At 42.0% G+C, this 11,192-nt stretch overlaps 1 protein-coding gene across 2 annotated transcripts; it reads right to left on the reverse strand.

The window, feature by feature from the left end:
- Positions 1 to 2,710: 2,710 nt before the first annotated feature.
- Positions 2,711 to 9,670, reverse strand: LOC125747767 (troponin I, slow skeletal muscle-like). Of its 2 annotated transcripts, XM_049023252.1 has the most exons (6): positions 9,514 to 9,669; positions 8,894 to 9,025; positions 7,589 to 7,678; positions 6,042 to 6,218; positions 5,778 to 5,886; positions 2,711 to 3,832 (listed from the first exon to the last, which is right to left on the reverse strand). In XM_049023252.1, the coding sequence occupies exons 1-5, from the start codon at positions 9,520 to 9,522 to the stop codon at positions 5,782 to 5,784; spliced, it is 513 nt and encodes a 170-aa protein (XP_048879209.1). In that variant the 5' UTR covers positions 9,523 to 9,669; the 3' UTR covers positions 2,711 to 3,832; positions 5,778 to 5,781. The 2 variants fall into 2 exon arrangements, with proteins under 2 accessions (XP_048879209.1, XP_048879210.1); XM_049023253.1 differs by lacking the exon at positions 2,711 to 3,832 and having other exon boundaries at positions 5,777 to 5,886; positions 9,514 to 9,670.
- Positions 9,671 to 11,192: the final 1,522 nt, after the last annotated feature.

Consider the following 11,192-nt stretch of genomic DNA (forward strand, 5'->3'; position numbering starts at 1 on the left):
TTTTTTCATGTTAACATCTTATGATCAGCTTACTTATGTTAGACAGTTACTGCAGTGCTTAATACAGTGTATTATTAAATATTACCTTTTGAAGGTTTTTACTTCAAAATGACACTGTACATATTAATTTGATCTAAATTGTATCCATTTAGACTTGAAGAGAATCTGATCGTATCCAACTGTATTGAATCATGTCAAATTATATTTAGTCGGATTGCAGCCAAGACCACTAGACCTTAGGTTTCTATGACCCTCAACATAAGTCTACTAAAAGAATAAAAATTCTTGCAACCCCTATTTTGCTGAGTGGGGAGTGGTGGGGGGGGATTTTGTGGTAGAAGTGTAATATTTTTTCATGTTTGTTTAATTTTATAAATATATTCTGGAAAACATCTTGTGACACCACTTTGGGTAACCCTGTCCTATGCGATGTATCAAGATCCATATTGACCAACAGCAAGAGACAGAGACCATTAGTATGTATCAATATGTGTAAGTGTAAGCATCCACCTAAAAGCCACGTATCTAGTACAAGGCCACAGGGGACGGACTGTGGTGGACAGTATAGCACCCTGGGTAACAGAGATCCTGAACAGAATGGCAGCCCACCTTAGGGGTACACACTAGACGGACTCGCCAGTTACCCTCATCACATGCCTTTAGATGGTGTGACGGAGGAAAGTAGAACACATGAAGAAATGCTTCTCTGTGCAGGAGGACTTGCAAGCTTTCAGCCAGCAGGGGTTATTGTCAAACCCTCAACCTTAAATGTTCAGGGATGGTGCTGAGCAACTGCGCCCCCCTGTGACTATACACAGTAATTACATCCATATATGAATTACTAAAGATAAGGATACCAATGTAATTGCATTGTAATATTTGTACTGAGATGACCTAGAGCTGTCATTCCTCATAGCTCACTTAGACTTAACAGGCTTTGTTGTTGTGTCTCCTCCGTTTAACAATTCAGCTGCGTCAACTGCTTGTCCTACATCAGGGACATACAATGACTCGCGTGTGAGTAGCATGTATTTTTGTGTTTACTCTGTGGGCAGGGGTGGGGTTTCTCCTGCTTGTTATGCTTGTGGACACCATGATCTTTTCAAATGTGTACATGCTGACACAACTATTCACTTAAAACAAAAGCAGAATATTTCTTACCTCATAAGATTATTTAAAAAAAAGTATTTAGTGATTCAGTAGTCAGTGTGTTCTTTGAGGGGCAGGCCAAAGCTATTGTCACTCAGACATACATACTGTATTATGGTTGACACCACAGAGAAATTACCCAGTCTCTGAGTTAGCTCCTGTACCTGGACAGGTTTTTTGTTGTGCTACCAATACAAAGGTTGTGGGTTTGAATCCCTTGGAGCACATATAAACTGTACTCTTTCCCTCAACTATAGCTCACTCTGGGAAAGGGTGTCAAATAAATGTACTACATTCCAACCATCTCCCAAGTTTAGGTGTCACATTGCATTAACTGCAAATTTAAGATCTTCAGTTTGACATCCTGGTTCTTTCTGGAATTCCTTCTAGAATTTCCATTCAGCCACATATCACGCACTTTGTTTAATAACGTTATTACAACGTTATAGCCTGATATAACCTCACAAACCTACATCTTTGCTTCCCCAGGTTTAACAAATAGCATTTTTATTTTTTCTTCTTGCTTTGTTGTCAGTGCCTACAATAACAAATCTGTTGGGTTTTACTTTAAATGTGGCTTAAATCAAGAAATGTATTAAAACACAGTTTATGTTCTTAAAAGTAATTTTCTTCTTGGTTCAAAAATGGAAGACTCCAGCCAACCACATAATATTATTATTATTATTATTATTATTATTATTATTATTATTATTATGTTTAAACATGCTGTAGTCAGTGTGTATCTTAATGGGGGATTACCTAGAATTAAAAGCAATCAATATGAAATAACATGATAACAGAGAAAATAGTCAAACAGGTGAGAAGGTGTCTTAACAGAACATAATATTAAATAAATGGTTTTAAATGGCAGAAATAGGCAAGTTATATATTTCTGTTAAACAGCTATGCCACAAAACGGGACTTAAACCTGCATCATGGGAACCAGCCTGACTTGCCGGGTGAGAGGATTAGCCTGCTAAACTAAAGACCAGAGCCTACAGACTCCATCTCAATCTCTTCCCGTGACTCCGGGGTGTGACCCTCTTATAGTGGTAGTCTCAGTGCAGCATCTCCAACGCAACCCTAATACATATAAAACCAGGAATGTCCCAAGAATGGAGCTGGTGTTTGGCTCCGTGCCTGTGATTGGATGATCTTCGGTTCAAATCCTATGGCTGGCAGAGTTATTTTAATGTTGATACCCTGTGCGAGGCCCTTAACCCCAATTAGTGTGGTGGCTTGATCCCAACACAATGCATCATATGTTGAGTGTTGATTCCTTCCTGGCATTTGAAGATCAATTTCAAAATATTGTCATGGTATGTGCCAAATCTGTCCTCTGTGCGTTTTGCTATTTCCCGTGAAGAGATGGTGGCCTTCCTGAACTGACACGTAAAGAACACTTCATGCCAGGATAGACGCTGATTACAGGGCTTAAAATAATGTCATTTACGCACTCTGTTGTACACACCTTAAACAAATTCTTAGAAGACTTATCTTTTGGCTCATGTACAATTCAAAAGTTCTGTTTAGGTCTGTTATCTGAAAATGTCACATGTCGTTTTATGATTATGAGAAACCCTCTTTATTGTTTTGTCAGGACCGACGCAAACACAATTTCAAATAAATCTACTATAGATTCCGCCAGCTGACATAAGGCCAGAGATCCAAAGAAGATAATTTGTTTTACATAATTATTCAAGGCTGTCTGTCAGCAACCAAGAGTGACAGCTGATGTCAGTTACTTGATTGAAAAACATTTTTTTTTCTTTTTGCTTTATTCATGTTCCTTTGTTCTGTATTTGCCTGACAGTTACAGTTCTGGTCAAAAACATTGAGCAACCACTTTTCTGTAAATGTGAAGTAACCCCATTGATACTATTCATCTGCCGCAAAAAAAAAAAAACACGTATTCTTTATTTTGTTTGATAAAAACGCTAATGGCAGGGAGGATTTTTCATCCTTACATCTTCCAAACTATCCATCCAATAAGTTTGAATGAAAATGTTGTTTTGAAAGGATGCACATTTCAGTTGCTTTGATATGTATTTATAGAGATAATTTGGATGTTTAGTATAAAAGTCAATTTTATATTCTGACTTTTTGGTCAAATGTCCACTTTGTAGACTGTTAAAAATCTAGAATATAATGAAAACACACTACTTAGCATTCTCTTCACTTTGTAGAATACAAACACACTACCTAATAGAATGTGAATACTCTTAGTCAGGGGTGTCAAACTCCAGTCTTGGGGGGCCGGAGTCTCTTGTAACTTAGTTTTTTCCCTGTTCCACCACAAATGATTCAGCTCAAGAGCTGTGTGGTAATTAGCACAAGGAGCTGAATCAGGTGTGTTAAATGAGGGGAAACCCAAAAACGTGCCGGGCTCTGGCCCCCCAGGACTGGAGTTTGATACCCCTGCTACAGAATATTGTATAACTGGCAATGTTGTAGTATACAAGCAGGATTAATTTTTATAAAATGAACTGTTAGGCATATGTGTGAAATAATTCAATCAACCTTCCCTATTAGGCAGTTGCACAAATCAGACCATAGTGAAGGACATAAAGGCGTTACACAACAGCTGGATGGATAATTGGCTATTTGGCCATCCTCTCTTTGTCTTCTTGCTTGCTATTGTTGGTCATCCTCTTTTTGTCTTCTTGCTTGATATTGTTGCACCCTGCAAAGTAATTTATTCAGGTCAGGGTTAGGTTAGGTTGGAGAGCATGCGCTGATGCAGTGCTTTGCCACACCCACCGCATGGCAAAACTCCTCGGGATCCCGGCCAGCGACCCCCCAGGCAGACACATGGTCCAGTCCCACCCTCTGCAAATGGCCATCGATCTGTTGAAGCCAGGTGTTACATGGGTGTCCCTTTGGCCTGGTCCAGCCACTCAGGCCCTCAGCAATGAGGATCCTGCGAGCCGGATCACCCTCAGGGAAACACGCCACATGGCCGTAGTGCAGTAACTGACGCTCCCTCACAATGCAGGTAACGTGCCTCATTTGGGCTCCTCTAGCAACCGCTCATTCGACACAAAGTCAAACCAGCGGTACCCAAGGATTCTCCAAAGAGACACAGTACCAAAGCAGTCCAGTCTTCATCTCAGGTCACTGGATAGCATCCATGTCTCACAGCCATACAGCAAGACAGGGAGCAAAGTAATTTATTGCAGTCATAAAATAAGCCAAGGCACTCATTTATATTCTCTTGCAGCCTGGATAACTGGTTAAAGCATGGATGGATGGATGGATGGATGGATGGATGGATGGAAGGAAGATTTATTCTGCAATGCATGGGCTGTTTACAGGTTTTGAGTGAAGTGTTGAAAACTATGTTACTAGAAAAGACGTGTGTCACTTATCAATGTCCTGAAATACACTTCATATCTATTCATTAACATTATGGGTTTGAATACCTAGCAAATTAAAAAGCTAAATAACTTTTTCAGCATAAAATGCAACAAATGATCAGCTACACTCAGAAACAAAAAAACGTTAAGCACCCAGAAATAATGGTCCGATTTGGATGTAATTTGGTACACATGTAGACCAGCGATGGGTGTGTAAATGATTCAGTTTCCCAGGAGCTGAAACGTCTAGTCACCAGACACAGAGGATGCCTCAGAGATGCATTAGACAGCATCACCAGCACTTGATGGACTTTTATAGACGTCGCATTGTGGGTTTGCATGAGACCAGGTTGTTGTATCGTGGAATTGCCCGGAATGTGGGGCATGCAGATGTCACAGTCACCCGATGTTGGAACCAATAGACGGGTGAGGGCACCCACACACATCATGAAGGTTCCGGTCACCCAAGACAGACCACACTATGGGAGGATCATCATATTGTGTGCCAAGCATTACAGAACCCCATGACATCTGTGCCTGCCATCCGGACACAGGTACTGGACTCTCTACAACACCCCGTGTCATCCCACGTCTTGAGGACTGGCATCGGGTTCACCGTCCCATGTGTAGGCTGCTGTTATAACCAGTGCAGAGATGGCTGTGTTTGGAGAGGTGCCATAACTGGGAGGCTTAGATTGATGCCGAGTGGCGTCGTACCTGTTCAGTGATGAATTGTGTGTATGTACGGAAGCACTGAGACATTACAATATGTACTGTCTGATGCAGTGAAAGAATGATGTATGTCTCTAGACATTCCATGTCAGCTTTGCTAAGGAGAAAGTTGTTATAAACTGCAAACGCACAGGCTTCTCATCCCCAGAAAAACATAACAGCATCTATTTCTTAGCTACTGAAATTGAATGTGATTATGTGTGTGATATATGTGTGTTACTTTGACGGTTTCTACGCATGCAAACAGATTATTTTCACGCTTCCCTCAACATTATCGACTACGCTAGTCATTCTTTTCCCATCTTGTATCCAGAATTCACCTAAAATCCACCCGCCTAAGTAGATCTACCTTCAGGTTAAAGCACTTTTTGCGCCTCTGGTAGATACGTTTAGCTCACTGACAATTGGTTGTGAGGTTCGAGCAGATTTTTACCTACTGGGTTCCAGCAGCAGCTTACCGGGACCTGGTAGCACGTCATATACTTTATTTAAGGCTCTGGAAGGACTTCCATCATCATGTTTGTGTCATCATGCTCGCACCTGCTCACTGTGCAGTACCCTTGGCAGCATCAAACATCTTCTTCCTGCCTTCCATGCCAGACATGGCCTCTACATTCTTCCTCCAGTCGCTGACTTCAACTGGTCTCTCCTGGAAAGTGGACACAAAGTAACAAGGTCCCCCACGTTGCTTAAATACTCTCATGGACGTGTCCACAATAGGGAAATGTCGCTCAAGCCCCAATGGACTTTTTTGAGAGCGCATGCAGTGGCTGATCCTGGCTAAAGAAGCAAAGTGAAGCTCACCTTCTCAGTGTCCTCCTTCCTCACAGATTTGAGGTTTGCCCTTAGGTCCATGGACACCTTGTGCTTGGAGCCTAGCAAAGAGCGCAAGATGGCATCGGCAGATACCCGCACCCTCCTCAAGTTGGGTCGTTTGAACTTCCCCCTTAGGTCCAGCACCTTGATGTTCAGGTCCTTGATCTGACGGAAGAAGGTGTTGAGGAAGGTGCAGAGGGAACTACAATGAAATAATAACCTGAACTATTAAATTACAATCCCAATCCCAGCTAACTTCAAAACGCTTATACCGAGCAGGGCCATTGGCAGGCCTGGAGTGCATCCCATTGAGATGAAGACTGGGAAATTCAAAGATGGGTAACACTTTACTTGAGGGCACAAATAACGTCGTAGTACATTCTTACTTGATGCATTAATTAACCAGTAACTAAGTGCTAGTTACATACCGATCCCATGTTTGTTCATAATTAGTCAGTCATGCCGGTTCATGTATTTGATGCAGAAACTATGTTAGTTCATGATTTGTTCTTGAGTAGTAGCCGAGTAACTGGGTTATTTGCAGTATGCCCCCTCAAGTAAAGTGTTACCCAAAGATGTCAGGCAAACTAACCGCGTGTCATTGGGCTGTGGGGTGAAACCAGGAATACCCAGAGAAATGCCAACCAGCGTGGAGAGAAAATGCAAACTCCATACATGCAAAGCTGGACTCGCGCCCGGGGTGCCAGAGATCCCGGGCTCTTTGCGGAGATAAGTCCATATGTCACATACCTTCAAATGTACCTTCTAGGACTGTCTGCATCCCCAGCTCAGCTGACATGGTTGACTCATCACCTGCTCCCTCTAAAGCAATGTTTAATGCAGTATTCTATCTGGTCTAGCTGCAGACAGTCCACACTTTTGCTCTGGGAGCTGGGATGGAGCAAAAATGTGGACCGTCTATGGCTCCCCAAGGACTGTGTCAGGAAACACTATGCTAAAGAAATTATTTTTAATGCTAAGATAAAAATGGCTGACAGATTTTAGCCTGAGGTTGGATAGTGATGCAGTGGTTAGCAGTGTTGCGCCTCATCTCTGGGACCAGGGTGTGAGTCTCTGAGTGCGTGGAGTTTGCATGTCATGGGGTTTCCTCTGGGTACTGCAGTCCCCCCCCCCCCCCCGGTCCAAAAGCATGTTGAGGTCAATTGGAGTTACCAGATTGCCTGTGTATGTGAGTGTGCCCTGTTATGGGTTGTTCCCTGCCTTCTGCTCATAAGCTTTAAACCCCCCACTACCCTCCATTAGACAAGCAGTTACAGAAAATAGCTTGTAAATTCAGGGCAGGACTTCTGGATGCATAGATTGGTTGCATTATTTGTCAGAATGATTTATTGTATAAGACTGATGGTTTTTCTTCTTATTATGCATAAATGTTGCTTAAAAGTAATTAGTCGCTGGATTATTTGGAATCCAGGATTGAGGTAAGATGCACTACCGTCTGACAGGTTTTAGCTTAAATCCTTAGCAGAACAAACACTGTCATGTCACGCGAGGGAGTCTTTGTGTTTCTACTGTACCTCTCTGGTGTTGTGTAGCACTTTGGCTTCAATATCATATCTCTCTTCATCCACCACATCGATCTTGGCATGCAGCTCGCGACAGAGTTCCTAAAAGAGCCAGAGGCAGCTGTGAAAGCAGCCCGCAGGTGCTTTTAAAAGGCAATTTAGTGGATCAAAAAGTGTAGTTCCGCTGTTATATGCAGGAAGGCTTACAAACACGTCATTGTATGATTAGCAGAGAGACAGAGGATTGGTTGGAGGTGCAAAAAAAGTGATACACACCCAAAATGGAAAGTGGGAAGTCAGTATACTTTGTTGAGGGTAGGTGTCATTAAGTGTGTAAAGTAGGGGGTGAGAAAAATGTCCCTACCAGGAAAAACTGTGTAAACATAGAGTGGGGAGGAATAATTAACACTGGTCGACAAATTTTTCCTTTCTTTTTGTCACATGAATCAAAATAGGTGAATCTTACAGTACGCTTGTTCTGAATTCAAAAATTGAATCAGACGTTCCATATCACACAAGGATTTTGAATGGCACAATTATATTTCACGCTATAGTTTACATTTACGATATATGTACATGCTAGAAGTGACTCATCTAAAAGGTAGATTTTTATGATTTTTTGCTGTACTTGGCCTCAGGAACATCCCCCCCTGAGGGTCTAACAACTGATCACCACGTGGCTGGGAAATGAGATTCAGACAAAGAGCAGGATCTTCACACAGCCTAGAAACAGTATTGCAGTACTGTGTGCCATTCAGTGAAGTCTGAAAAATGTTCACAAATAGGAATAAAACGAATTATGTGCTATCAATATATCCTAAAAATGACTCAAAAACTATGGACGATTATGAATGCATTTCTGAAAACAGAATAAGAGCCCCTTTGTTTGTCTTTGTTGACCAGTGTTATTTGTCATGAGTTTGGATGGGGATAATCGGTTTATTTCAGAGCTTTTTCACTGAAATATTTCACCGTGATATTGGCATAGAATTTTCTCTTGTCTTAAAGGCATTGTGTGGAATTTAGATTTTTTTTGGTGTCTTTTAAAAAAGACTACAACGCTTTCTACTGTCACTTTCAACAATGCTTAATAATTTACAAGCCTAACAATGTGTGTTTTGTTAGAGGAAATTTTTCGACAGTAAGCAAAAAGGCATTCACCAAAATCATATGATTCACCAGGTGCATTGTTGTGTGAAATCTTTTTGTCAAACAAGAAGTGCATTTTCAGTCAAATGCAGCATTTTCTTTGCCTTTAAATGCACTCTTTGAAAAGCGGCAGTGAAGTGGCCGCAACAAAGAGGTGCGGAATATCACCTGTAATTCGACAAGGGACAAGCCACTTGTTTTTGGCGGAGGTACATTCTCTGCAAGGTACCGCTCCTTCTCCTCTTCCTTTTCCAGCAATTCCTGGTCAAGCTCCTCCTTCGCCCTGGCTACCATCAGGCTCTGAGCACACGGTCAGGCATGCACGCACGCAGTCATGTCCAGTACGCCAAGAAATGCACATAGACACAAACCAGCGCAAAATGATTTTTTTAAAATTTCCAGTTCCAAGAGAATGATCCTGAATTTCATATCAGTAGTGGAAACTGGCATGATAAGATGTACGCGTGATGCCCTCAAGTGGCAAAGAGAGTAACTGCATTATTTCTGCACCAGAAACGGCTACAGCTGAGACCTACTATTTGTCCACAAGGGGGCAGTAATCAGTATCAAAACACACAAAAAATGGATTCTTCGTTAAAAATGTAACAATTAGAAATTGAACCGACTTTAATTAGCAAAATTTTGCATATAAAAAAGCATTGGAAGCTAGCAGATGTGTGAAGGGCTCATTTTCTGCTGAGTGTGTTTTATGTGAAATGCTTAAATTCTGATTCATGTATGAGGTGTGACAGATACAGTAATTGACACTTTGAATTACTGGAACTCACCTTCAGCATCAGCTTCCGGGAGGCAGATATCTTAGACTTTTTCTGGAAAAGCCAGAGCACTGGGTTATGCCTTATGTTCAGCTTTAATCCATTCTTTAATGTAATTTTGCCCTCATGTGCCCTTTCAGTGTCGATAACATTGCCCCCAGTGTGTGTCGATAACATTGCCCCTTACCTCTGGCCTGCAAAAGGAATAGAGAGCAATAAAACATCATTTTCTGATATATATACTTTTTCTTTACACGTTTTTAATATTTAATAGGGCAATCTCATAATAATATATTTTCTTTTAAATCTAAAATATTTTGGGCAGAAAAAGATTCTTTTTTTTTCAGTCTTAGGGTCACTGATGTTTACCACTTGTTTCCAGATTGACCTTTTGTAGAGAAACATCATTTCTATTTGACTTTAAAATTATTTAACCAGACTGACATACTTACATATGCTCTGGCATTGTGACAGGGTCCGGAAAACCTAGAGGGCAGACAATGGTGTTTGTTATGTTGTCATTTCAGGACCCAGAACAGCTGGAGGTTCATGTTACAGACATGCGGCGTACTGAGGTGGCGGTACGACGGCTTAGATGCCATCTATGTGTGGCATCTGCATTGTCCCCCTCTGCTATGTGAGTCCTCTTGCTATTATGTAAATACCTGCAGTTAGGCTAATTGTCACCTCTGAACCGGCCAGAGTGTATGATTCTGTCTGTGTGCCCAGCACTGGGCTGGCATCCCATTCAGGGTGTCCTACCACCTTGTGCCCTGTAGAATTATCTGGGCTCCTTGTGACCCTCACCAGGATAGCCAATAGGAAGATGGATGGATGTTTAGTGTTAAACCACATGACATCTGTCATCACCTACATGTAAGCATGTGCCTGTTCACGTGATCCATCCTTTCATCCATTTATGCATTTTCTAACAGCTTATCGGCTTCAATGTTGCTTTAATCTGCAGCCTGCGGCACAAGGCAGGGGACAGCAGTGTAGTCCAGGGCACGTTCATTCATTTTGAGTATCTTAGAGATGCCAATTAATGTAATTGTGTGGGAAAATCCAGATAACTGGGAAACAAGGGCTTGGATTTGGGCATGGATAGTAGGGAGATGCCCGTATGTCCCAGTGGTGGGAGTCCCGTGTGTGTTTAGGGGGGCAGAGGGATGCGCAGCTGATTTGGTCCCAAAGAATGGCGAAACCAGACCTACGCCCTTGCAGGGGAAGAACACGCAGAGTTGCACTGGAACACCAAACCCTGGAGGTGTGAGGCAACAGCTCCACCTACTGGGATGCCATGCTGCTCTACTCTAACAATGCCTCTCCATTTTCAGTGCTTCCCTTTTTCAAGCATAGTTCAGTTGAAACAGTGAAGGTGTTAATTATCCAAATGTCCTTCTGGGCATCCACACAATTAAAATTTGCCCCACTTTCAGAACAGATCTGAAGCATTTATTATTATTATTATTATTGTTGTTGTTGTTGTTGTTGTTGTTGTTGTTGTTAATAATAATAATAATAATAATAATAATAATAATGGGGCGGCATGGTGGTGCAGTGGTTAGCACTGTCGCCTCACACCTCTGGGACCCGGGTTCGAGTCTCCGCCTGGGTCACATGTGTGCGGAGTTTGCATGTTCTCCCCGTGTCGTCGTGGGGTTTCCTCCGGGTACTCCGGTTTCCCCCCA

Source organism: Brienomyrus brachyistius, chromosome 8, assembly GCF_023856365.1.
Source record: "Brienomyrus brachyistius isolate T26 chromosome 8, BBRACH_0.4, whole genome shotgun sequence".
NCBI lineage: Eukaryota > Metazoa > Chordata > Actinopteri > Osteoglossiformes > Mormyridae > Brienomyrus > Brienomyrus brachyistius.